The sequence below is a fragment of the Lynx canadensis genome, chromosome B1 (genome assembly GCF_007474595.2).
Source record: "Lynx canadensis isolate LIC74 chromosome B1, mLynCan4.pri.v2, whole genome shotgun sequence".
Classification (NCBI taxonomy): domain Eukaryota; kingdom Metazoa; phylum Chordata; class Mammalia; order Carnivora; family Felidae; genus Lynx; species Lynx canadensis.
This window is the reverse complement of record NC_044306.2, coordinates 48,657,620-48,685,473: the sequence shown is the minus strand read 5'-3', so window position 1 is coordinate 48,685,473 and position 27,854 is coordinate 48,657,620. Positions and strand designations below refer to the sequence as shown.

At 48.1% G+C, this 27,854-nt stretch overlaps 1 protein-coding gene across 2 annotated transcripts; it reads left to right on the top strand.

Moving 5' to 3' along the window:
* The first annotated feature begins 483 nt into the window (after positions 1-483).
* Positions 484-27,854, top strand: TRIM35 (tripartite motif containing 35). Of its 2 annotated transcripts, XM_030312654.2 has the most exons (6): positions 485-982; positions 14,350-14,445; positions 19,010-19,240; positions 23,048-23,070; positions 23,891-24,009; positions 25,420-27,854. In XM_030312654.2, the coding sequence occupies exons 1-6, from the start codon at positions 548-550 to the stop codon at positions 25,995-25,997; spliced, it is 1,482 nt and encodes a 493-aa protein (XP_030168514.1). In that variant the 5' UTR covers positions 485-547; the 3' UTR covers positions 25,998-27,854. The 2 variants fall into 2 exon arrangements, with proteins under 2 accessions (XP_030168515.1, XP_030168514.1); XM_030312655.1 differs by lacking the exon at positions 19,010-19,240 and having other exon boundaries at positions 484-982; positions 25,420-27,848.

Below are 27,854 nucleotides of genomic sequence, written 5' to 3'. Positions count from 1 at the left end.
TCCTCCTTATCTCAGGGAGCAGGAATAAGTCTCGCCAAAATAAGTAAACAACGAAAGCAAAAGTGGTAAACAGATGCTTAAGACTCAACCGTTATTCCAGAACCAGGAAGTGGAGGGCTCGCTCTTCTCCAACCTCGCCGACCTGAGATTTCCAGAGATTCGGTGAGGAAGTATCTTAAATTTCATTCCCATTTCAAACCGTTAATAGGTTTCCAATGACACGGAAGCCCTACAGCACAACTGGGCAGCTTCTTTCTCCCTGAACCGGGCCAGACCGCAGAGGACAGGCGGAGGCCAACGAGCACCCGCGGGACCGGCGGGAACCACGAAGTACAGGGTCCCGCCCCGCTCTTCCGGGGTTTCCCTGCGCCGACTGGAATTAGGGCGGAGCCTCCAGAGCGCGTCCCTCGCGATTGGCCCGCGCCTCTGTCGCTCAGCGCGCCGGACGGAAGGGGTCGGGAGCCGCCCCGCGCGGGTCCCGAATCCTCGAGGTGGGTGGGAGGGGTGGGAGTCAAAGTTACCGGCTTGGGAACCGGTGGCCACAGCTATGGAGCTGGGCCCCGCCGTGTCCCCCGGGCCTTCCCGCTCCTTCAAGGAGGAGCTGCTCTGTGCCGTCTGCTACGATCCCTTCCGCGATGCCGTGACTCTGCGCTGCGGCCACAACTTCTGCCGCGGGTGCGTGACCCGCTGCTGGGAGGTGCAGGTGACGCCCACCTGCCCGGTGTGCAAGGACCGCGCGGCCCTCGCCGACCTGCGCACTAACCACACCCTCAACAACCTGGTAGAGAAACTGCTGCGCGAGGAGTCCGAGGGCGCGCGCTGGGCGGGCCACCGATCCCCGCGCCTCTGCCGCCTGCACCGCGGCCAGTTCAGCCTCTTCTGCCTCGACGACAAGGAGCTGCTGTGCTGCTCGTGCCAGGCCGACTCCCGGCACCAGGGGCACCGCGTGCAGCCAGTGAAAGACACTGCCCACGACTTTCGGGTAAGAGCGGCAGTGTGCGGGAGGTGGCCGAGAGCGCACGTGGCGGCCGTGTCCCTACCGGACCTCGGCACCCCTGACCCCGCGGCTCCCTTCAGAGCTGTGTGCCCAGACCTCGCCCCCTCGGACTCCGCTAACCTACAAGGGGGTCGGGCCAGGAGGCCTGCGAGGGGAGAAGAGGGAAAGTAAACAGGAAGTGTGGGAACTGGGGTTACACGTTGTTCTCAGGACGGCCCCACCCACTTCTGAAGGGCCGAGCCCCTGCACCAGTTACCCCAGCAGGGTGTGGCTCAGGCCCATTTGAGAAGCACAGGAGCGGGTAAAGCCCAAGGATCTTGGAGTTTAGGGCAGTCAGGTTAGAGGTGCGGGAGCCCAGGACCTGGGGAGCCAGGGATAAGGTCTTCCAAAGTGGGTCACGTACTTCCCGGAGCTGGCCCTATGTATTGTGGAGGAGTGGAGAGGCTGTTGGCCCTGGGCAACTGGTTTATTCTGGATCACCCTCCGCGCCCCAATGCCTAGAGTTCCAGTGGCTGTAAATAAAGTGAGGAATGTACAGGGCAAAAGTAACATGGAGAATACTTCGGTATCGGAAGGGGAAATGATCGGAAAGTAAGGATTAGCCATCTCAGGAGTTTTCACAATTTTTGACCTTTAGCCCATGGTTTTTCCATTGTGATCCAGAGCACTCATATGTATGTGCCAATTGAAACAGAAGTTCTGTGAAAATGTCTATTGTACTCTGGCATTGGCTGTTATTTTATTTTTACTGATTGATTTAAAAATTGCACAGGGTGGGGCACCTGGGTGGCTCAGTCGGTTAAGCGTCCGACTTCAGCTCAGGTCACGATCTCGCGGTCCGTGAGTTCGAGCCCCGCGTCGGGCTCTGTGCTGACTGCTCAGAGCCTGGAGCCTGTTTCAGATTCTGTGTCTCCCTCTCTCTCTGACCCTCCCCCGTTCATGCTCTGTCTCTGTCTCAAAAATAAATAAACATTAAAAAAAATTTTTTTAAAAATAAAAATTGCACAGGGTGTGAAACACTATTTCCTTAGCTATTAACACATGGGTCAGACCCACTGGTTAAGCTGGTAGGAAGCTGAATGTATTGAAAAGGAGGTGCGCTGGTCTCCAGACCCTGTTTTCTTTTCAATGCCTTTTTTTCTTTTCTTTTTTTTTTTTTTTTAAGCTTATTTATTTTGAGAGAGAGCATGTGTGCATGAAGGAGGGAGGGGCAGAGAGAGAGAGAGAGAGGGAGAATCCCAAGCAGGCTCCACACTGTCAGCACAGAGCCCAATGCGGGGCTTGAACTCACACTGTGAGATCATAACCTGAGCCCAAATCAAAAGTCCGATGCTTAACAGACTGAGCCATCAGGGCACCCCTAATGCCTTTCTTAAGAAATATTGAAAGTTGGTTACAGTTCCATTGCACATTTTGACAGAGTTCAAGTAAAGGGGAATGTTAACAGAACGCGTGTTTGAATACCACAGTAACTTGCCAGAGGGATAACCCTGTAACGCCTGTTGCCGTATTTAACAGTGGTCCACAACAATGCTTTTTCCCATACTCTCTGGCACAAGTGCCAGGTCCTGATTTGGTACAGCTAAAGTAAATAGTGGGCATTCTGGGGGCTGGGGTTGAGGTGGGGCGGGGCACCATGGATCAAGTCATGGCTCATCACCATGGGACTGGCACAGGTACAGAGCAGGAAGATGGGCAGGGGTCGAGGCCAAGAGCACTAAGGCAGAGCCCCCAGGTCTGGGTTAAGCCGGGATTCACAGTTAGTGAGTCAGGTGCCAGGAAGCACATACGGTCTAATGACAACTTCCTGTTCATTCAGCAGATGCCTTGTACTGCTAGGTCCCAGGGATACTGCAAGACATGAGATAAACAACATGTCATACCTTCAGGGAGCTTGAAGCAGAGACCTGAGGGATGAGGAGGTGTTAGCCAGGTGAAGGGGGTGAGGGAGGGTATTTCAGGCAGAGGCAGCAGCATACATAGGGGTCCAGAAGCTGGGAGGCCTAACTCTTCAGGCAGTAAGAGGATTTCAGAGTGGTTAGAGTGAGAATGGAGTGCAGAAGAGGCCTTGAGGCTTGGCCTTTATCTTAGAGACTTTAGGGAGCAGTAGGAGGGTTTTAAGCAGAGGGATGATGCTGTCAGACTGATGGGCACCTAGGGTGACCTATGAGGACAGAGGGAGTCCAGTCCCGAAAGATGTGAGGAGAATGCAAGCCATGTGTGCTCAGCCCTTCGCAGGGTGGGACTCAGTCGTGCGTTAGGCACCCGTGTCCCAAGGACCTGTTGTGTGGTGTTAGGGACCTGTTCGGGGTGCTGAAGCCACAGAGGTAAGACCGAGCCCTCGCCCTGTGGAACTCGCACTGCAGTAGGGGAAGTCAGACAATAAATAGTGCTGGGTGACTGGGCGGGGAGCAGCGTGGGAAGGCTGGAGAGGGGAGAGCAGGCTGAGGGGCTTCTGTTGTGTGCGGTGGGCAGCCCTGAAAGCTTCTAAATAGGGACTTTGTGGTGAGCTGTGTGTTTAGAAAGATCACTTGGGCAATCATCTGAGGAATTCGGTAAAAATAATAATCGAACCAGCCGACACTATTTTTTTATAATTTTTTTTGGTTTATTTTTGAGAGACAGAGCACAAGTGGGGGAGGGGCAGAGAGAGGGAGACACAGAATCCAAAGCAGGCTCCATGCTCTGAGCTGTCAGCGCAGAGCCCGATGCGGGGCTCAAATTCACAAATGGTAAGATCGTGACCTGAGCCGAAGTCGGACGCTTAACCGACTGAGCCACCCAGACGCCCCCAGCTGACACTTTTTGAGCGCTTACTATGTGCCTGGTCTCTTGAGTGTTTACATGTCAACCAATTTAATCCTCACAAAAACCCTATGAGGTTGCATATTGGTCTGCTATTGCTGTTGTAATAAATTGCCACAAACACGGCAGTTTAGCACAGCACAGAAGTATTTTCTTATGGTTCTGGAGGTCAGGAGTCCTGAAATCCAGGTGTTGGCAGCACTACGTGCCTTTTGGAGGCCAGGACAGAATTTATTTCCTTGCCCTGTCCAGCTTTTAGAGGCCCCTTTCTCCATCATTCTAACGTCTGCTTCTGTTGTCTCATTGCCTTCTCTGACTGACTCCCCTAACTTCCTTTTAAAAGGACCCTTCGATGACTTGGGCCCACCTGGACCATCCAGGATAATCGTCCATCTTAAAATCCATAATTTCATCCTACCTGCAAAGTCCTTTTTGTCATATAAACAATATATTCACAAATTCTAAGTTTTAGGATGTGGACGTCTTTATTCAACTTGATACACGTAGGTACTGTTCTCCCCATTTTGCAGACAGCGACACTGAGTCTCAGGTGAAGTAACTTGTCTGAAGTCACAGGGCAAGTACTATATACAGTTCACCTGGGGCCTTGTTCAGCCCCTACTCTGGTCATGGACTTTGTGAGAAACTTCTCTGGTCCCTGGGGAAGACTTTCCCTGCCGGTTCTCTATTCTGGGAGCTGTGAGGGCAGCCGATTATGTAGGAGTTTTAAGAGGCTTGAGTGGGTAAGAACTGCCATCAGTGGGTGCCTACTGTGTGCCAGGCACAGTATGTCCAGCAGAGGACAGAGGAGTCCTAGCCCTTGGCTTCTTGGAGTCAGACATAACTGAATAACAATCACACTAATTAGGGGCATCTGGGTGGCTCAGTCGGTTGAGCGTCCGACCCTTGATTTCGGCTCAGGTCATGATCTCATGGTCCGTGAATTCAAGTCTCATGGAGCCTGCTTAGGATTCTTTGTCTCCCTCTCTCCCTGCCCCTCCCCTGCTCACTCTCTCTGTCTTTCTCAAAAATAAGTAAATAAACTTAAAAAAGTGTGTGTATATATATACATATATATGTATATATATATATAATCACCCTCGTTGTAGTTTCAGGGTGACATTCCCATGAAGGACAGTGCAGGATGTGACCCACTGTGACAAGGCAGCCTGCTTTTGTCTGCTGGGGCATGGAAAGGAGTCTCTGGGGAAGTGATTTCAAGAGATCTGAAGGCTCAGGAGGAGTTAGCTAAGTGAGGGGCAGCAAGCAGCGGTGGTGGGGCAGGGGGCAGGGATGCAGAGTAACCCAGAGACGTCTGGACGGGGAATGAGGGCATCCAGTCCAGGACAGATCGCAAGGGGCACGAAGGGCATGTTAAAGATCTGAGGTTTTGTCCTACCTACATACGTGGGGCATGAAGGAAGGAAGTGCTGAGATACCCAAACATTGCATAAGTGTTTGATTTTTTTTCTAATGTTTATTTATTTATTTATTTATTTTTTGAGAGAGAGAGAGAGAGAGAGAGAGAGAGAGAGGGAGTGAGTGTGCATGAGCCGGGGAGGGGCAGAGAGAGAGACAGAAGATCTCAAGCAGGCTCCAGGCTCCGAGCTGTCAGCACAGAGCCCGACACCAGGCTCAAACTCACAAACTGCGAGTTCATGACCTGAGCTGAAGCGGGTGCTTAACCGACGGGGCCACTCAGGTGCCCCACACATGACATAAGTGTTTCAACCAGATCCCTAAAAGTACATGTTGGGGCTTGAAGGGACATCCACTGGCACGTGTTTCTCAAACCTGAACAACGTACCCGTTCTTCTTCGAGGAGAAACTGTTCTAACACTGTGAAATAAAATATATTCCTTACATACAAACACTAAACTAGTGTAAATTCCTCCTATTCCACACATAGGCAGTAAAACAGACACACAAAACTTACAAATTAAGCACAAACAAAACAAAAATCAATTCACTTCTAGTTCAGATATTCATTACAAGGCTTTATTTTGCTGAAACTCAAGCGCTGCTCCTTCGGTGGCTCTGAGGCTTGTCTGGCAATACTCGTGATACCCCTTTACCCTCTTCTATGTGATGACTTGATTTGCCAGCCTCAGTTTCCCTCTTCGAAGAACCAAAACTTGGCTGTGATGTAATTGGCCTTCATTAGATCTAGCCTATCCTTTACTTGTTAGGTGTATTTCTGTTCTTTCCCTTTTAGGCCGAGACAATGAAAGTCGTATAGCTTGGACATTGTTAGCAAATACAGACTGGTCCTGAAGTTGTAGGAACTGAAAGCGTGTGTCGGCAGTGTTCATTAGGTGACTCAGAAAAGGTTTACCTTAGGTAGGTGTTTTGGTTTTGGTTTGTTTGTGTAGGTCATTGAATGAAAACACTAACTGAAAACTCTTCCTGGAAAACTTGCAGATCCCCAAATATAGAGACTCGGAGCCAGAGGGCACTGTGAGGAGATGATTCCATTTTACTAGTGAGAAAACAGAAACTTGGAGAGATACAGCAATTCGTGACAGTCGCAGGGAGTGAAAAGGGTACACGCAGGATTAGAACTCAGATTTCCTGAGTCCCAGTCCAGTGTTTACTCTGCCTTGCAGAACCCCCACCAAGTCCCAGGCCTCGAACCGCCTTGTCCAGATCACTTTCTTAGGTGTCACATGGGACTGACTTGAGAGCCATTCTCTGCCCTCCAGCTTCTTCTGCACCAGCCCCAGCCTGTTCCCCTTCTGGGATTACCTTCTTACAATTAGTCTGGCTAAATCTTAGCCTGGAATATTCCATGTTTTCCTTAAATCTCCCCCCTCATAATTTTCCCCCTTTTCCTAACTACACACCCCCTTCTGGACCCCCCCCATTATGGGCTTGGCCCTACCAGATCCAAATTGCATAGAGGACATTGATTGCCTGCTTGGTGAGGCATGTGCCCAAGGGCAGGGATGGGGTCTTACTGAACACTGCTTATTGAGGCTCCTGAGTTATTGGACCCCAGCACAAGGCACCATGGTGGACACCTGCTTCATAAGCACACCGAGGGGAAAGGAAAAATGGGAGACTGGGTTGGAGTTGGATAGGAAAAGGATCTGGATGAGATCGAGTTGTCTTGGATGCATTTATCCTATGCATTTAAGAGGCCTGGGAAATAACCCGGAAGGAGAGTTAAGTCACCTGGTGCTAAGTGGCACTTAGTAGTGAGAGTTAACACATGCCTGGTGTGCTCTTTTAAGTACTTTACATGGATTGACTAGTGGGAACCTCACAGCAATCCTGTGAGCTAGGCAGTCTCATTCCTCTTACCCACATGAGAAAACCATGGGGCAGAGAGAAGAAAATGAATGCTCCTAATGGGGCAGCTGGGATCTGAACTTGGGTGGCAGGGTGCCAGAGCTCTTAGCTGCTGTGTCAGTCTGCCTGGAAACAAACATTTGAAATAGGGAAAGTAACAGGAACCAGAGGCAGATGCCAGGACACTGGTAATGGGCTGAGTAAACATGGACCAAGAACTGTTCTTCATTTTTACAGTGAAATTTCAGAGACATGCCTTATTTCTTAATTAAAAAAATTTTTTTTGAGAGAGGGAGAGGAGAGGGGCAGAGAGAAAGGGAGAGAGAGAATCCTAAGCAGGCTCCACACCCAGCACTGAGCCCAACATGGGGCTCAGTCTCACGGCCACAGGATCATGACCTGAGCTGAAATTAAGGGTTGGATGCTTAACCGACTGAGCCACCCAGGCACCCCTCTAAGGTATGGAGCCTGATGGCCAGTGAGAGAGAGCTTTGCCAAAGTTCTCGCCAGTGGTTAGTGACAAAGACACTATTTATAAATCAGGTCTCCTAACTTTCAGTCCAGGAGCCAGTGTGGAGTAGTGGAAAGACCATGGACGTTGGATGCACTCATTGACTGGGCAGGTAGGTAGGTATGCACGTCCGCTGTGTGCTGAGACCTGGGGATATGCAGGGACAAGACAGTTTCTACCCTTGCAGGGCAAGCGTCCATTCCTTCTGCAAAGGTTTGTTGAGCACCATGTGTGGGGCGAGAGGACCTGGCCTTTCCTGGAAGCCTGCAGCCTTTCCAGGAAAGTGAGGTGATTATCCAGGGTAGTAAATGGGATCATAGGGTTGTACCTGAGAGCTGTGAGAGCCCACAAGATGTACCTGAACTCTGCTGGGGAGATCAAGGCGGCTCCCTGAGGAAGTGAGGGGAACCTGAGCTGAGTTTTCAGCGCCACGTTGGGGTTGTTGGACGGTGCAGACAGGAATCGGTCAGAAGCAGCAGCATGCATAGGGCCTTGGAGGACAGAAAATCTGGCTTGGGGCAGACATCCCTGGCTGCAGACATGACCCTAGCACTTCGATAAGTACTTGAGGGGCGCAGTGACCATCTTGGGAACTAGTATTTATTCTTTCTCTTACCTGCACCCTTCCCATTTTCTGTTATACCACATAGCACCTGTGTTAATGGATAATTTGGGCAAAATAACTTTGTAAAATCCTTAGGGTTAATTATTAAATATATTATTGAAACTTGCTGCTTAAAGAATCAAATTGTAATTTTTAAAATCAATGACGTAGACCTTATAATCACATTCTGAACGTTTAGTGTAAATAAAAGCTTCCTGTTCTGCATGTTTATAACTAACCTTGAGTGTTGTAATTTGAAACTAAAATCAGAGCTCATTTGCTCCTTTGGGCTTGGGGCCTGGTCGATGCTCCACATGTGTCACAGGCCATTTAGCTCCATCCAGGGCAGTGATGACCCATATGAGTCCCGACCAGGCTTCACACCAGAGCCCCCACTAGGAAGCCAGCAGCTTCTGCTCATTCAACACACTGCTTGGGCTATAATGCAGGTCCCTGAGTGGTCAGTCCAGTTGGATACACGTATGTTGTGTGGTGTTAAAATCCGAATATCTAAAACAAATGTGAAAAGTGTATTGTTTAGATTCATTTGAATTCACACTGTTTACATGCAGTATTTCCTAGACGAATCACAAAGTGCACGGAAAGGGAAAAAGTGGAATAAAACATGCACAGTAAATCCCCAAATAGGAAGAAAAGGAAATACTGAACAAGTGGGAGAAATAGGTGGTAGGTTGGATGACATGTTGGGTTATGTTAAATATTCCAGTTAAATCACAGAAGTTGTCAGAGAAGAAAACAACCTAGTTTTGTGCCACTTAAATAGGATTATGACAATGGACGGAAAAAAAATACATTTGATAAAGTTCGGTATGTTTTAGTACTTAAAAAAAATTAGCAAACTAGGAACGGAAGGAACCTCATTAATCTGATGAAGTATAACTCCTGAAAAGCTTAGAGCTAATACCATATTTAATGGTGAAACACTGAAAGTTTTCTCATTATGGCCAGTTCTATTCAATTTTGTATTGAAAATTGTAGCTAATAAAATAAGTCAGGAATCATAAATAAAAGGTATGAGGTTAGGAAAGAGGGAAACTACACTAGCATGATCTGTAGATGACATGATTACATGTATCTGTGTAGAAATTTCTGTTGCATAGGAAATAAAAAGATGCTATGGATAAATTATGAATATAAATAAGTTTAGACAGAATGCCAGTTGCAAAAAGATTAAAATATTTCTGTATATCAGTAGCAAATATCAAATAAAAAATACAGTGGTATAGAAAATTGAGTTTATAACAATAAAGGTAACAAAGATGCAGATCTCTGGCCGGGTGGCGGGGGGGCGGGGAGAAGTGGGGAACAATTTCATTGAGAGACATCAAAGACTAAATGGAGGATATACCATATTCATAGATGAGAAGGCTCACTATTTACAGATGCCAGTTATCTCCAAACTGAGTGTAGAGTCAGTACTATCCTAATCAAAATCCCAATGTGATTATTTTGTGGAATTTGACAAGCTAATTCTAACATTCGTATGAAAACTTTAAGGGACAACGATTGCAAAAACATTCTTAGGAGATATTTATTACATATTAGATATTTATTAGATATCTATATTAGATATAGAAATATTATAAAATATATTTATTTTACAGCTGTAGAAATTAAGGCTGTGTGATATTGGCAGAGGACAGACAGGTGGACCAGGGAAACAGACTAGAGAACTGGAAACATATCTGCGTTTCATGTATGGTAGAGGTGGCCTGTGTATCAGTGGGGCATGCTAGAACTCTTAAATAATGGTTCTGAGGCAGCGAGCTCTCAGGTCATACCATTCACAGGATAAACTCCAGGTATCCACGTTGGACCCAAATGAGAAAGGAAAGCCACAAAGCTTAAAAAATGATAATAATGTAGCAAATTAATTTTGTGACCCTAGGGTATGGGAGTATTTTTAAAACTAATTCTAAAGGATAAGACCGATACATTTGACCATATTGTAGTTAAGAAATATAAGCGATACAATAGAAGATACTTATTACACATCTAACCCATGAAAGACGTTGCACATTTACAATAAATTCCTACAAACCAGTCGGAAAATGGCAGGCAACTCCATTAAAAAATGGTTGAAAGACGTGAACGGATTAAAAAATAAATATCCAATGGTTAATGAACACTTCATTAACATCGCTTGTGTGGTATTAGCTAGTACAACTACTTTGGAAAACGGTTTGGCGTTAATCTTCTAAAGCTGAAAATACACACACCAGTGTTTCTGCCTCCAAGAGTATTTTGCACAGAGACAAGTGTACGTGTATATGTGATGTATGCAGGAAGATATGTGCTATTTGTATTACTTGGAGAGTGTCAATGACCCAACTGTCGATGAACACGGAATGGGTAAATGTGTATTCATACACTGGAATACAGTGCAACAATGAATGAGTAAACTTACATACAGTAACGGATTTGAGTCCTGTAAACCTTACATTAAGGTTAAGAAAACAAGACACACAAGAATGCACACAGAATGGTTCCATTAGTACAAAGTTCAGAACCGGGAAAAACTAAAGTATATTGTTTAGATTAAGGATGCATACATGGGTGCATAGAACTATGAAGAGAAGCAGGGAAATACATGCAAATAAGGACCCTTGTTTCCTCTGGCAGCAAGAAGGGGTTACGATTCAGAAGGGACACATCCTGGGTGTGGTTACAGAGGTGTTCACTTTATAACCTTCTGTACTTAACCACATGTATGTGTATTTAAGGCACACATATGTTTTATGCCAAAGCAAATAAGTTGTCAACAACAGAGATTGAAAGGTAAAAAACAACTCTTTAAACCTGGGAGAAATTGCCGGGATTTCCTTTCATTGTGGGAGGAAAGCTCTCGGTAAGTGACAAGAAATGTTTTCATTTTATAGGTTTTTAAATTTTCGAGGTAGACTTTATATACAACAAGATGCATAGATCTTGAATGTTGAATCTGAGGAGTTCTGACAATTATCCACACCCTATACTTGCCACCCCAAACAAACTAGAACATTTCTGTCACCCTGGAGAGCCCTCTTTCCAGTCAGAGGCAACCACCTGATTTCTGCCACCTTCTATTAGTGCTGACCATTCTTGAGCTTCACATAAATTTTAACAACTTACTCAATAATTTTGACAACTTACTCAACTCCTCTGGGCCTTCTTTTCTCCTTTGTGTAAGTGGAGTGTAGTGCCTGCCTCACAGGAATGTAAGAATTAAGTAGCATGATATTTATAAAGTGCTTAATCTGATGCATGATGCACAGTACATGTCAGTAGTAACTCTTGTTACAAATAGAACCATTGGTGGATCTCATCAACTCACACCTCAGAGAAGGGTCATTTTGGGGTTGTTCTTTGCTGCATTACAGCAGAACTCTCATAGTGGTTGAAGAGTTTGGGAAAGGACAAGGGACTTTTGCACCCGGCCCCCTGCCATCTTTTTTAGCCCGTAATCGAAGGCAGAGGGCTGGGCTGTGTTGTTTTGGGACCAGCACACCCCTGGGTAACATGTGGGCAGTTCCTTCATGCCTGTCATCCACGCATATTTGACACGTCACAGAACTATTATGTGACTTTGTGACAAGACCTCTTGTCCCACAAAATAAAACATTAGGGTGATATTTCATTGGTCTTGTGGGAGGTTCATACTGATTTTATTTTGCTACTGGGGAGGCTCACCTTAGAGATGTTATTCTACAGAAAATAATTTTTAAAAATCTGTTATATATTCTCAAGGAGATCATAAAAATGACCAAAATGAATAGAAAAGAAAACAAAATCTGCAGAAAATGAAACGAGGTATCACTTTTGGACTACGGCAGTTAGAAGAATGGGCTATGGAGTAAGAGACTGCCCAGTTATTGCTGCATAACAAATTACCTCCAAAAAGAGTGGTTTAAAACAGAAAATGTTATCTCACAGTTTCTTTGGGTCTGTAATCTGGGCATGACTTAGCTGGGGGTGTCTGCCCTCAGTCTCTCATGATGCTGCAGTCTCATCTGAAGGCTCGAGTAGGCCAAGGTCACCATTCAAGCTTGCTTATTTGCCCGCTCATGTGGTTGCTGGCAGGATTCCGGTCCTGTCGGGCTGTTGGGTGGACGCCATCCTCAGTTCCTAGACCCGTGGGCCACCCCATAGACTAGATCACAACATGGCAGCTGGCTTCCATCCAAAGTGAGCAAGCAATGTAGGGTGAGAAGGGGTATGCACAGGCTCTTGGTCCCCTATCTTGGAAATGATCTCCCTTTGCTTTTGCAACATTCTGCTGATCAGAAGCAAGTTGCTAGGTCCAGCCCACAGGGAGGAGATTCCACCATGGCATGAATGCCAGAAGTGGGGATTACTGGGACCATTTCATTCATTCATTCATTCGAAGTGCTTATTTTTGAGAGAGAGACACACACAGTGCAAGTGGGGGAGGCACAGAGAGAGGGAGACACAGAATCGGAAGCAGGCTCCAGGCTCTGAGCTGTCAACACAGAGCCCGATGCAGGGCTTGAACCCACGAGAAGTGAGATCATGACCTGAGCTGAAATTGGCCGCTTAACCGACTGAGCCACGTAGGCGCCCCTGCTGGGACCACTTTAGAGGCTGCCCCTTTCAATCTGCCCTCTGGCCCCCAATGATTCATGTCGCCCCACCCCTGCCACATTCATAATATACTCACCCACTCCCAAGATCCCCAAACATCTTGTTATAGCATCAGCTCCTGAATCTCATCATCCGAATCAGGTCCAGGTGGGGATGAGGCTTTTGAGGACAAATCTGTATCTTCTATTGCCGCATAGCAAATCACCCCCAAAACTGGAAACTTAAAGCAACAAATTGCCCTATCTCACAGGAGGGAGGGATCACCAGGGGCCATCTTAGAAGCTGGCTGTCACCACTGTCTAGATTCACATCCTTATTCTGCCATATACTAGCTGTGTGCTCTTGGGCTAGTCACTTCCCTTTTGTGTGCTTTTGTTTTTTGTTTTTTAATTTCTAAAATGAGACTAATATTATTCACCTAATAGAGATAATGTTATGATTAAGTAACATAATCTGTAAAGGAATTAACACTTTCCCTGGCAAATAGTAAATGCTGGCCATTTATAATTAATGCCATTAGAATTGTTACTATTTTTCCAAAGAAAAAAACCTGGTAAGCTTTCTCAGAATGATAAGTGAAAAGGTTAACGATGGAAAGAAATGGATAGGCCTTGAATACAAAAGGTAGGAATCCAACCTAAAACTGGTAGTGAAGTCCAAGGAGATCAGAGCAAGAATGGTTAAGTTTAAAAAAACAAAACTACTAAAACCAAAGTATTTGCTGAAAGCAGTGATGAAAGTGTTTCCCATGGCTCCTGTACCGGTAGAATATTGCCACAAGGTAAGGATGTGGGGAGATCTGTGTTTAGATCGGGCCCTGTAGGAATAACTGGACCAACCTGCCATCAGATCTGTTCATTTCTTTTTTTTTTTTTTTTAATTTTTTTTTTCAACGTTTATTTATTTTTTTGGGGACAGAGAGAGACAGAGCATGAACGGGGGAGGGGCAGAGAGAGAGGGAGACACAGAATCGGAAACAGGCTCCAGGCTCTGAGCCATCAGCCCAGAGCCCGACGCGGGGCTCGAACTCACGGAGCGCGAGATCGTGACCTGGCTGAAGTCGGACGCTTAACCGACTGCGCCACCCAGGCGCCCCAGATCTGTTCATTTCTAACTGCAGGCCAGTCGGGTTTAGAAAGTGGGAAAGGGAGCCTGTGAGCACATGGTCTATAGAACTGGCACACAGCTCAGGGGTTCTTGGCTTGCCTGGACCAGCTTTAGGCCTGAGCGGGATGCCCTTCTACACTGTACTGTGGCCAACTTGCGAGGGAACAGGCCCTGTCTTCCCAGCTGTACCAGGTATGAAACGAAGGGGCCGGTTAGAAGGGATCTGAGAGCACTTCATGCTAAAAATGCCGGATTGGAGGTCAGGGCTATAGGACTTCCCTTTCTGCTGTGCCTTGCAGCATGTGGACAGACTGGGTTGAGTAAACGGTTGAGTTGTGCCCACACTGACATTGGACTCCAGTTGTAAATGGGGTGTGTCCCCCCCTGCCTGGCCTCCAGCCCTAATGTGCCTCCTCCTTGTATCTCGCGCAGGCCAAGTGCAGGAACATGGAGCATGCGCTGAGGGAGAAAGCCAAGGCCTTCTGGGCTGTGCGGCGCTCCTATGAGGCCATCGCCAAGCATAATCAGGTGAGTGCACTGACTGAGTGGGGAGATTAGGGACACCTGAGATATGGGGGGAGGGGAGAGGTGAGGGTGGGCCCACCCTGGCTGTGGGTATGGACACAAAATCATCCTTCCCTAACTCTGAGGGTCTAGCACGGTCATGTTCTAGGTTGCTGATTGTGGCTGCACCGCCATGGCCTCTCTAAATCGCTGGGCACAGGCCATGCCAGCAGCCACGGAAGTGGCTTGAAAAACTACCTGTGCCATCTGCACTGTGCTTTCAGTCTAACTTCAACACGTGCTGCACTTGACCATCCAACCCAGCTGCTCAAGCCAACAGTGACCTAGGGCTCTTTAGCTCCTCCTCTTTCCCTCTTACTCCCCAGGTCCACTCCATAGCAGTCCTGTCTCCTCTAACTGCAAAATACATCATGTCCACCTGCCGTTCTGTTTCCAGCGTCCTGGCCATGTCTCCGTTGTTTCTCACCTGGCCGCGTACCAGGGCCCCAGCCTTCTGCCCTTCTTCTGCAGTCCGTCTCCATGGAGCGGACTGATGTTTTAGAAAAATACGTTGATTGCATCACTCCTCTGCTTAAAACTGTTGAGATCACACAGTCCAGACTCCTCACCGTGGCCTTCACGGCCTTCATCCCACCCTTCCCTGCTCCTCGGTTTCATCTCCTCCCATGCTTGGCTCCAGCTACATTGGCCTGCCTTCTGACCCTCACGTGAGCTGTCTCCTCCCAGATCTCCCATAAGGGGCACTTTGTCATTAGTATCTCAGCTCAGACGTCCCTTCGGAGAATCGTTCCCTGATCACCCTACCCAAGCAGCCTTCTCCTTTAGTTGCTCTCATATGTCCCCATTTTGTGTTCTTTGGAACACTACGTTACCTGCAATTAACTTCCTATTTTTTTTTTTTTTTATTTACTCCCATTAGAATGTAACGAAAGCAAGCGCAGTAGTATCTGAGAGGATTCTTGGCACACAGTAGGTGATCAATAAGGGGTTGTAAATTGAATGAGTGAATGGTCTCCCCTCTGTCCCCACTGTCATTGTCTATGCCTGGGCACCCTCTCTTCCTCTGAGTCCTGTGCAGATTGGCAGCCGGGTTTCTGATGGGTTGTCCTGGCTTTGTTCTGTCACCCCCTGGGTGAGTACTTCTACTAAGTACAGCTCAGCTGAGACCTACCTGGCTTGGGCTGCCTGGCACTCCCCTCCCATGCCCATGTGCCCACGGGAGGGGACTAGGCTTGAGAAAGAGCCTCCTTAACATCTGGCCAAGGAGTTTCCCCGAGCCGCAGAGCTGGTGGAATAAGGTAGAAGAAAGGATCGTGAAAGGTGGGTGGCCAGGGCAGTAACGGCAAAGCCGACCTACTCCCAAACCCAAGCCTTGTCCTCCAGGCACATCCCTCACCCCCTGCAAGCTAATTCCCTCATCTGCGGAAAGAGAGTGGCTTCCTCTTACTAGAATGTTTTTAAACGTTCACTTGAGAGGATGCATGTGAAGTGCCCAACAGAAAAGTCCTTCCAACAACTCTCGCGTCTTATAAACCATCCAGCTGGATTTGAGAGGTGTTTTCACTGTTGCAGTGAATCATTTTGTCATACCGTCAGAGCCAGAACACACGTTGAGCTTCCGATCCAGACAGGAAGTGACTGGAACCTCCCACCCTGTTCCGATCCAGACAGGAAGTGACTGGAACCTCCCACCCTGTGGTCAGAACACTCGTAGTGAGTTGCTTTTCCCGTGGTCGCTGTGGAATCCTGGAGCTCTGCTTCTGTGGCTTGAGCTCCTTTGTGGCCAGCCCCATCCATTCACGTGGCTGGCCTCGTCGGGACTGCAGTGGAGGTGCCCGGGGCATGTCCGTAGGTCCGGGTGCTAGCACCTGTCTGCCCGTCCCAGGCGCTGTGCAACTCTCGCGTGGCCAGGTGTCAGATTGCAGGACTCCTATGTGATTCATGCTTTCCCCCTGAGTCCAGTCTGTGCAGGCTGATGAGGGAAGTGAAGGCTTTGATGTTTACCCCTTTAAGGCTCCGGATTGCCAGCCGGCAGGGTAGCTAGACTTGACTTTGCACTGGCGGGGTTTTCCTGCCTGCTTTTTTATATTTCTGTGGGACAGAAATCCTCCTGCATTTCACTGTCTCTCCCACCACGCACAACCCATCATTTCGGCCTGGTATTTCAGCAGTACCCTCCCATTTGCATGCCTTTGACAGTTAGTCAGTTTGTACACCGGCTCACGAGTATAAAGCCATTTGTGTTTCTTCTGTGAACACCAGTTCACGTGCTTTTTTTTTTTTCCCTTGGAATATTTGCCCTTTTCTCTAGTGGATTCATAGGAGTGCTCTGTATATTAAGAATAACAGTCTGTTATCCGTTGCAAATATTTTTCCTCGCTTGTCATTTCTTTTTCAGTGAAACACTTTTACCTTTTCTGGGTCATTTTCACTTTTTCGGTGAATATTTTGTCACATATTGTCAGAGCCATGAGCATATTATTCATCATGTACTGAACTTTTCAATCTCAAGATGAGATAGTGACCTGCCATTGCTACCGCACACATTTCGAGTTGTTTTTCCAGTGGTCATCTTAGAATTGTATTTTTGTACTTCACTTTATTAGTAGTCTCTTGCCATTTAGAACATGTCATGTTTAGGGCGCCTGGGTGGCTCAGTGGTTAAGCATCTGACTCTTGATCTCAGCTCAGGTCTTGGTGTCAGGGTAATGACTTTAGGCCCCATGTTGAGCTCTGTGCTGGGCATGAAGCCTACTTTAAAAAAAAAAAAAAAACAACTTCTTATTTTTATATCCATTCAATGATCTCCTTTGAGGCTTCTCAGTGTTTTACTGCTGTACAAAAGGTCTTTTTCATTCCAAGGTGAAAAATATTTCTCTGCTTTTTCTTTGAGTGCATTTATGGGTTTGTTTTAACTTTTAAAAAGCTTTTTGTAGTTACGATTAGGAGTGTGCATATCGTTAATGATTTGGGGTTTTTTTTATTTTTATTTTTTTAACGTTTATTTATTTTTGAGACAGAGAGACAGAGCATGAACGGGGGAGGGTCAGAGAGAGAGAGGGAGACACAATCTGAAACAGGCTCCATGCTCTGAGCTGTCAGCACAGAGCCCGACGCGGGGCTCGAACTCACGAACCGCGAGATCATGACCTGAGCCAAAGTCAGATGCTTAACCGACTGAGCCACCCAGGCGCCCCAATGATTTGGTTTTAAAGTAAATACTTCCTACTCTGTTGGGAAGCCTCTGGGTCAGACAGATTTGAAGTCTTAAGATTGGAAGGCAAATAAGTTTTATTTATTTTTTTTAACTTGTTTTATTTTTTATTTTTTAAAATCTATATCCAAATTAGTTAGCATATAGTGCAACAATGATGTCAGGAGTAGATTCCTTAGTGCCCCTTACCCATTTAGCCCATCCCCCCTCCCACAGCCCCTCCCGAAACCCTCAGTTTGTTCTCCATATTTATGAGTCTCTTCTGTTTTGTCCCCTCCCTGTTTTTATATGATTTTTGTTTCCCTTCCCTTATGTTCGTCTGTTTTAGTCTCTTAAAGTCCTCATATGAGTGAAGTCATATGATTTTTGTCTTTCTCCGACTAATTTCACTTAGCATAATACCCTCCAGTTCCATTCATGTAGTTGCAAATGGCAAGATTTCATTCTTTTTGATTGCCAAGTAATACTTCATTGTATATATCTACCACATTTTCTTTATCCATTCATCCATCGATGGACATTTGGGCTCTTTCCATACTTTGGCTATTGTCGATAGTGCTGCTATAAACATGGGGGTGCATGCGTCCCTTCGAAACAGCACACCTGTATCCTGTGGATAAATGCCTGGTAGTGCAATTGCTGGGTCGTAGGGTAGTTCTATTTTTAGTTTTTTGGGGGAACTTCCTACTGTTTTCCAGAGTGGCTGCACCAGCTTGCATTCCCAGCAAATAAGTTTTAAACATCGTTGTTATTTGCAAGGCACTTGGGTGGCTCAGTCGGTTAAGTGTGCAACTTCAGCTCAGGTCATGATCTCACGGTTGGTGAGTTCGAGCCCCACATCAGGCTCTGTGCTGACAGCTCAGAGCCTGGAGCCTGCTTCAGATTCTGTGTCTCCCTTTCTCTCTGCCCCTCCCTTGTTTATGCACTCTCTCTCTCTCTCAAAAATAAATTAACATGCAAAAAATTTTAAAAATACATTCAAAAAATAAAAAATGGTTCTTACAACAACAGTTCATTTCTGCGATTCAGTATTTCCCTTGCTGTTGTGCACCTAACCAAGATACAGATTAGTGTGTGTTGAGGAGGATCCAGACGATACGCGTCATCTAGAAGCAGTGATTCGATTTGAGATTTCAATTTATCAAGACAATCTCATTAAGCTGTGTGCTTTAAACTTACAACTCTGTGCTGATAAAACTGCACCTGCATTTTACCTGTCGGTGGGTCTGCTCATGGTTTCCTTTGAAAACAGAGCTCCTTTGCTAGAAACCTCCGAGTCACACGGCCAGGCGCCGGCCGAGGGCTTCCATCCGAGGCTGACCCTCTGTGGCTCCGTCCTGCTCTCTGCCGCAGGTGGAGGCTGCCTGGCTGGAAGGGCGAATCCGGCAGGAGTTCGACAAGCTTCGCGAGTTCCTGAGAGTGGAGGAGCAAGCCATCCTGGATGCCATGGCCGAGGAGGCGAGGGAGAAGCAGCGTCTGGCTGAAGGGAAGATGAAGCGGCTGGCAGAGGACACAGAGGCTCTGGCCCATGAGATTGAGCGGCTGCAGGTGGAAATGAAGGAGGATGACGTTTCCTTTCTCATGGTGAGGGGCTTGCCGCCTGGCTTCAGTGACAGGGACCAGGTGTTCAGGAGCCGGTGGGGAGCCGGAGGCCCCCGGCCCCGGCCCACCCCGTCTTCCCATAGTCTCGGGGTGCTGGGCCCTCGGAGCCCTCGGAGGAAGTTCTCTGCCCATCAGGAGGCCAAGAGGGTTTTCATCAGAGTTCACTTCTCTCTGCCTCTGTCTTCTTTCCTTCTCCCTCGCCCTTCCTCTCTTGTACTCACTCTTGCTCTCTTTTCCTTTCTTCTCTCTCTGCTCCAAATGGAGTACTTGGTAAATAAGCTTTTTATTTTGGATTAATTTTAGATGTATGGAAAAGTTGCAGGGATAGCCCTGAGTGCCCCCGTACGCCTCCCTTGTTTCTCCCATTGTCGACACCTTACATCATCTTGTGGCACATTTGTCCGCGGGAAGCTGACCTGGGTGTGTTGTAATTAACTAATGTCCAGACTTCTTTGGAGTCACCACTTTTTGCATTACTATCCTCTTTCTGCTCCAGGGTCCCATCCAGGGGCCCACAGTGCATTTAGTTGTCCCGTCTCCCAGTCTCCCCTGGTCTGTGACAGCTTCTTCTTTTCTGTTTTTCATGACCTTGGCAGTCCTGAGGAGTTCTGGCCAGATGGCCTGTTCTCCCACCTTGGCTTGTCTGATGTTTTTCTCATGATTAGACAGGGGTTATAGGATTTTACAAAGAAGACAAAATGGAATATTCTAGAGTTATACAATTATTTTAACTTTTTAATGTAAATATGACATTTTGATATTCTCTATTGTTTTCTTAAGAAAAGGGTGACTTTGGGGCACCAGGGTTGGCTCAGGCAGTTAGGTATCAGACTTCAGCTCAGGTCATGATCTCACAGTTGTTGAGTTCGAGCTCTGTGTCAGGCTCTGTACTGACAGCTCGGAACCTGGAGCCCGCTTTGAATTCTGTGTCTCCTTCTCTCTCTGCTCCTCCCCCACTCACACTCTGTCTCTCTTGCAAAAAGAATACACATTAAAAAAAAATTTTTTTTTTTTAAATAAAAGGGTGACCTCTTTCTCTCTTTAAAAAATATCTATTTAGTTGATTTTTTTTATTTTTATTGCTTTCATCCCCTGCCTCCTGCCCCCCATGAGTCACTAGGTCTTTATAGAGATGTTTCTATAATGGAAAGCTAGTTTGGAAATCGATTAGGATGGTGAGGTATCTCCTCCACTTAGAGAACAGCCGAACCCTCTGGAAAGGGGACTCTTTGTAGAGTGGATTGAGAAGGGACAGGGACATCTTCCATTCAAGCTGGGTGGGTGTCACATCCCCGCCAGGGACTGTTGGGGTTCTCTGCGTCATACAAAGCTTTGAATCCTGATGTCTCCTGTCTCCAAAGTGCCCCTGATAATAAAATCATTTGGTGGATTCTAAAAGCTAGATTCCTTGCTGTTTCTGTTTAGGAAATTGGGAGTGTTGTCTTGCCCAGTGACCAGTGTGCTTTCATGACCTTTTTTTTTTAAGCTTATGTATTTATTTTGAGAGAGACAGAGTGCAAGTGAGAAAGGACCAGAGAGAGAGGGAGAGAGAGAATCCCAAGCAGGCTCCGTGCTGTCGGCACGGACCCCAAAATGGGGCTTGAACCCACAAAACTGTGAGATCGTGACCTGAGCCGAAATCAGGAGTCAGATGCCTCACTGACTGAGTCAGCCAGGTGCCCTGATTTTTTCTTTTTTAATGTAACAGTTTTATTGAGATAAAATTCACATATTGTATAATTCACTCATTTAAAATGTGTAGTTCAGTGGTTTTTACTGTAGTCACAGAGTTATACAGCCATCACCATAATCAGTCATAGAATTAGTTTTACCTCCCCAACAGAAACCCCGTACTCTTTAGCTGTCACCCTCCTATGCTCCCCCACTCGCCCCACCATCAGCCCTCAGCAAACGCTAATCTACTTTCTATCTCTAAGGATTTGCCTAGTCTGGACATTTTCCATAAATGATTTCTATAAATGGAATCACATAACATGTAGCCTTTTGTGACCAGCTTCTTTCACTCTGCACGTTTTGAAACTATATCTGTTGCAGCATGTATCAGTACAGGACTGAATAATACTCCGTTGTGTGGATATGCTACATTTTATTTACCCATTCATCAATTGGTGGACATTTGGGTTGCTTCCACTTTTTAGCGATTATGAATCATACTGCTATAAACATTCATGTGCAAGTTTTTGTGTAGACATATGTTTTTATTTCTCTTGAGTATGTGCCTAGGAATAGATTTACTGAATCATACGGTAACTTGTAAGTTTAACCGTTTGCCAGGCTGCTTTCTAAGCAACTGCACTGATTTTATAGTCCCATCAGCAGTGTATGAGGGCTGACTTCTCCACATGCTTGCCAACGCTAACTTTCTTTGAAAATGTCTTATTATTTTTAAATTTTTATTTTAGAGAGAGAGCGTGAGCAGGGGAGAGAGAGGGGCAAAGGGAGAGAGAGGGAGAAAGAGAAAGAGAACTGAATTTTTATTTTAGAGAGCGTGAGCAGGGGAGAGAGAGGGGCAAAGGGAGAGAGAGGGAGAAAGAGAACTAAATTTTTATTTTAGAGAGCGTGAGCAGGGGAGAGAGAGGGGCAAAGGGAGAGAGGGGGAGAAGGAGAAAGAGAACCCTAAGCAGGCTCCGTGCCGAGCACGGAGCCCTGTGTGGGGCTCAATCCCGTGACCCTGGGATCACGACCTGAACCAAAATCAAAGTTGGACACTCAACCGCCTGAACCACCTAGGCACCTCCTGACTGTTTTTTAAAATAGCCATTGCCGTGGGTGCAAAATGGTATCTCACTGTGGTTTTAATTTGCATTTCTTCAGTGGCTAATAATATTGAACATCTTTTCACGTACTTGTTGGTCATTTGTATATCTTTGGGGGAACTGCACATTCAAATCCTTGGTCCATTTTTTAAAGTGGGTTGCTTGTCTTTTTGTTATTGAATTGTAACAGTTTTTAGGCATTATGCACACTTCGCAGGTATGTGATTTGTAAATATTTTCTCCCATTTTGTGGGTCATTTGTTCACTTTCTTGGTAACTTCCTTTGAAGTACAGAAGCTTTTCCTTTTGATGGAGTCCGGTTGGTCTGTGTTTTCTTTGCTGTTTATCCTTTTGGAGTCATATCTAAGAAACTATAGTCTAATCCAGGGTCATGAGTTTTATAGGCTTAGCTCCACATTTAAGTTTTGAGTTAATTCAGAAAATTTTGGGTGTGGTGCAGGGTGGGAATCCGTCTTCAATCTGTTGCATGTGGACGTCCGGTTGTCCCACTGAAGACCATTTACCGAAGACCATTCTTTCCCCAATGAATGGCCTTGGCACCCTTGTAGAAAACCAACTGACAGTAAATGTGAGGGTTTACTTCTCGACTTTCAGTGTCCATTAGATCTGTATGTCTGTCCTTATGTTAGTACCACGTTGTTTTCACTACTCTTGCTTTTAGTAAGTGTTGGAGTCGGGATGTGTGAGCCACCAACTTTGTTTTTGCCCAAGATTGTTTTGGCTATTCTGGTTCCCTTGAATTTCCATACGAATTTTAGGATCACCTTGTCAGTGTCTATAAAGAAGCCAGCTAGAATTTTGATAGGAACTGTATTGAATCTGTAAATCAGTTGGGGGAGCATTGCCATCTTAACAATGTGAAGTCTTCTGGTCCATGAACATGGGATGTAGGGCTACTTTTGAGATCAGAAACTTACTTTTTTTTTTTTTTCCCCTGTGCTTATGGCTCTGTTTTTTGTTTGTTTGCTCGTTTGTTTGTTTTTTCTTTTAGAAACACAAAAGCCGAAAACGCCGGTAAGTTGCCAAAGCTGATGGAGGGGAGGGGAAGAGCAGGCAGAAATACCAGGGGTGCCAGCGCCAGTGGCTCCAGGGCCAGGCAGGTAATGAAGCCAGCTGGGTATGACCCAGAGGGAGTGGTGGGGACTGGCCAGGTGGACAGAGCCCTCCTTTGAGCCATTCCACTTCCGATTTATGCTGGTGAAGTGTTGTTTTTCTGAGTGTGGAAAATCACCGTCCGTTGTGTGGGGAGAGAATGTGTCATCTTGCACACGACTTGTATTTCTCAGGGGGCCATCCCAACGTTTAAGCTTATTTCTTGGTTAGCCCCTCCCTCTGAGCGCCTCAGGGACACACTGGTTTGTGTTGATGTCTGTTGGGCTCACAGCGATGAACTGTATCCCAGTCACCGCTGTACGAAGGTGAAAGAGAATGCTTTGGAGAGTTGTGAGTTTCCCGGCACCGAAGGTGTTCAAAGCGAAGGCCAATGATACGTTCAGACATTGGGACTAGGGGACCCTTACGGTCCCTTCTGACTCAGACATCCCATGAGCAGATATGTAAGGATGCTTTGTGCCCTCAAGAAGGGGAACTGTGTCTGAGAACCTCCTATATATATTTATCCCAGCTGGGGCAGGTTGAGCCCGAATACTGAATCCTGCAGAGAGCTAGGAGCAGCCTAATTGGCTACTGGCTCGTCTCCCATCAGAGCCCAGCCCAGGTTTGTCATGGGTAGGATGGCCAGGGAATGAGTCCTGTCGCCCGTGGCCGGCTGACCCAGTTAGGCCCAGGATGCACGGCCCCAGCCCTGCCCACCAGGCCTTCCCTCCCTTCCCAGCCTCTTCTGCACCATGGAGCCAGAGCCCGTCCAGCCCGGGATGCTCATCGACGTCTGCAAGTACCTGGATTCCCTGCAGTACCGCGTCTGGAGGAAGATGGTCACGTCCGTTGAATCTGGTGAGTGGGGGTGTGGGCAGGGTTACAAGAAGGGGGGGGGGTACTTTACGTGAGGCACAGAGCCAGCTACACTCCTCTCTTTTAGCTTCCCATCCTGTCGGACCTTCTCCAGCCTCTTTCAGACAGGTGCCTGGTGCCCTCTCCACCCCCAGCCCCACCACTCAAAACCCTCTGGCAGAGCCCCTGTCTTTGGGTCCTGACACTCGGCCACCTCTGCAGAAAGAGGAGCTGGCTGCCCTCTCTGTTCGGAACTGGACCGTGTAGGTTATGGAAGGTCTCCTCCTTTCAGGATTGCCTTTCCAAGGTGACACCAGGCCACGCGAGTCACTGTGTTTGTTGGGCGCTACGGACTGAGTGTTTGTGTCCCCTTACATTCGTAGGTTGAAGCACCAACCTCCAATGTGATGGCATTTGAGGTGTGGCCTTTGGGAGGTGATTTGGGTTACATGAGGTCATGAGCATAGAGCCCCAGGATGGGGTTAGTGCCCTTACAAGGAGAGGCACCAGAGGGCCGGCTTCCTCTCCCCTCTGCCCAGTGTGAGGACACAGCAAGAGGCAGCCGTCTGTGAGCCACGAGGAGGGAGGGCCTCACCCAAACTGAACTACGCTACAGCCCAGCCTCAGACTTCAGTCTCCAGAACCATGAGAGGGACATTTCGGTTGTTGAAGCCACGCAGCCCGGGGTATTTTTGTGTAGCAACCCAAGCTAAGACGTGATTTTGTAGGGAGAAATGTCAGTGACCCACCCAGAGGGATGTTACGTGCTTCTCCAAATCGTCATGGAGTTTTGTGAGCACCCGGGGCCCCTGCTCCTGTTGGTTTCCTGTGGCTGCTCTAACAAAGGACTGCACACTGGGTGCTGTAAAATGACAGATTTACTTGCTCTCGCAGTTCCAGGGGCCAGAAGTCCAGAGTGCTGGTGTCAGCAGGGCCGTACTCCCTCTGAAACCTATAGGGAGGGCCTTCCTTGCCTCTCGCTGGCTTCCGGTGTTGGCCAGCAATCCTTGGCCGGCAGCTTGGATCCCTTGGATCCTGGCCCTTGTCATCACCTGGCCTTGTCCCCTCGTGTGTCTGTGTCCCTTCTCCTTTCTTTGGCAAGAACAACAGTCATGTTGGGTTAAGGTCCCACTCGGCTCCTGTCTGATGTCATCTCAGTCACATCTGCCATGACCCCACTCCCAAATAAGGATGCCTTCTGAAATACTGGCAGTTAAGACATCCCCATCTTTTTCAGTGGGGCACAGTTCAGCCCATAACCCTGCCCCTCAGCCCTGGACAGCTCCCTCCAAGCCCTGGGGCCAGTTGGGACACAGCGGGTCACTTTGGGGGGATGGAGGCATCGGCTGGCGTGGCAGGCAGGCAGCACCTAAGGTTTGCTGATTCGCCCCCGCTGTCCCCCTCTGCTCTCAGTGCCTTTCAGCTTCGATCCCAATACCGCGGCCGGCTGGCTCTCGGTGTCCAATGACCTCACCAGCGTCACCAACCATGGCTACCGCGTGCAGGTGGAGAACCCGGAGCGCTTCTCCTCAGCGCCGTGCCTGCTGGGCTCCCGCGTCTTCTCGCAGGGCTCCCACACCTGGGAGGTGGACCTGGGGGGGCTGCCCAGCTGGCGGGTGGGTGTGATGCGGCTGCAGCAGGACGCCGGCGCCGAAGGCCACTCGCACAGCTGCTACCACGACACCCGCTCGGGCTTCTGGTACGTGTGCCGCACGCAGGGCGTGGAGGGAGACCACTGTGTGACCTCGGACCCGGCCACGTCAGCCCTGGTCCCGGCCATCCCCCGCCGCCTGCGCGTAGAGCTGGAGTGTGAGGAGGGCGAGCTGTCTTTCTACGACGCTGAGAGCCACTGCCACCTCTACACCTTCCACGCCCGCTTCGGGGAGGTGCGGCCCTACTTCTACCTGGGGGGCATGCGTGGGGACGGGCCTGCCGAGCCTCTGCGCATCTGCCCCCTGCGGATCACGGTCAAGGAGGAGCTGGATGGCTGAGGTTGGCCCCGAGCCGAATGGATGCTGCCTGGGACCGGGTCCGTGGTCCTGCTCTCTTTCTGCCCTTCCTCAGTCCACGTTCACCTCAGTACCTCTGAACCGACTGCCTCTGCCAGCATCTTCCTGCTGACCTGTCTTGTCCTATTCCTATGGCTCCAGGCCCCAGACCTTCTCCTTCATTTCTGGTCCCTTCTCTGCCCACGGTTAAAAGTCATCCAGGAGACCCCTCACTCCCCAGAGGCATGGCACCTTCAGGATGTGAATTTTCTAAACCCTAATGCCAGGATTTCTGGGGATGACATTTGCTTCTAGAATGGGCCTGTTTTTTAAAAAAAAAAAAATTTTTAATGTTTATTTTTGAGACAGAGCGTGAGCAGGGGAGGGGCAGAGAGAGAGGGAGACACAGACCCCGAAGCAAGCTCCAGGCTCTGAGCTGTCCGCACAGAGCCTGACGCAGGGCGGGCCCAAACCCACGCACTGAACCCGCAAGATCATGACCTGAGCTGAAGTCCAAGGCTTAACCGACTGAGCCACCCAGGCGCCCCTAGAATGGGCCCGTTTTAAAACGTAGGTTTTATTATCCAGGTATGGCAAGGCCAGTGGACCTGGAGAGGGCCGCAGTTGAAAAGAGATTGTTATTTACAGCTCCCAAGAGGAGGGCCCCACCGCACCTTTGGGAGTAGCCACACAGGGCAGCGTCAGGGGAAGCATCAGGGTCTGTGAGGAGGCAGGGGGAGTTGAGGAAGCACAGGTTGGAGACTTTATTGTGGTTTCAGCGATAGGAACAGGTGGGGCAGGGCTCTGGGTAGACGGGTTTGAGATCTAGTTCGAATCATTTTGGCAGGCTCTGGGACATAGGGGCTGTCCCCAGTTGTCAGGGATGATCCAGAGGGGAACCTTGGCCCCCAGTGTGAGAGCCAGGTAAAGGAAGTGGTTGGGGGTATAGCTCAGGATGGGTTGGTTTGCATATGAAAGGCGTGCTCACCGGGGAGTTGATTGCTTTCTCCTGGGAGGAACTGGTTCCCCAGGCCCGTGAGGCCCCAGATGCCAGAGCCTCAAGAATACCGAAAATAAGAAAATATAGTTCATTCAGGGCTGCTGCTGTGGCTTTGGGGCAGGACCTGGGCTCAACTTGTCTATCACTTTATACCAGTATTTTAAAACTGCTCCCCAGGATCCCCTGTGGTCCCCTTGGGGAATAGGCAAGGCTGCCCATCAGATTAGCTCTGATTTATCTATTTGCACTTCTTGGACTATTTCACTTAAAAAACACTTTTTTTTTTACATTTTAGCCTTAAAAAGTGACTTATACAATGCAAGTGGAAAAAACCCCACAATTTGAAAAAGCACAGTTTAGACCCGTTCCTTCTCTGGGCTTCAGTTTCCTCATCTGGGGTTGAGATAGGAGGACTGGGAAATTATGTCCTGTGATTGCTGTGGAAGAAACAGCTCTGATTCGTCCTCATAAAGTAATGAGGGACCCCTTTCATTCAGGTCTGGGGTGAGAAGGGCGGGAGATGGCCTCGCTTGGCCTTTGCTGCCCTCCCTGGCCTCAGCTGCTTGTCTTACACCCTGTCGCCTTTCGTGTTATCATCCTGATTGCTTCTGCCCCCTTTCAATTCCTGTCGTGCCTACAAACTTGCACCTCCATCTTCCTCCTTGCTCATGCCTGCAGATAAATGTTGATTGTCCGCTTGCCCTGTCCCAGGAAACGGCGTGGTAGGAGGAAATACTGTCCCGTGGGGGTGGTGGTCTAATCAGGGGGCACGTTCCCGACCGAGGACTCGAGTTCTTTCTAACCCCTGTGCCCCCACCTCACAGAAATGGGCTTTTAAAACAGAAATGACGACTCAAAAC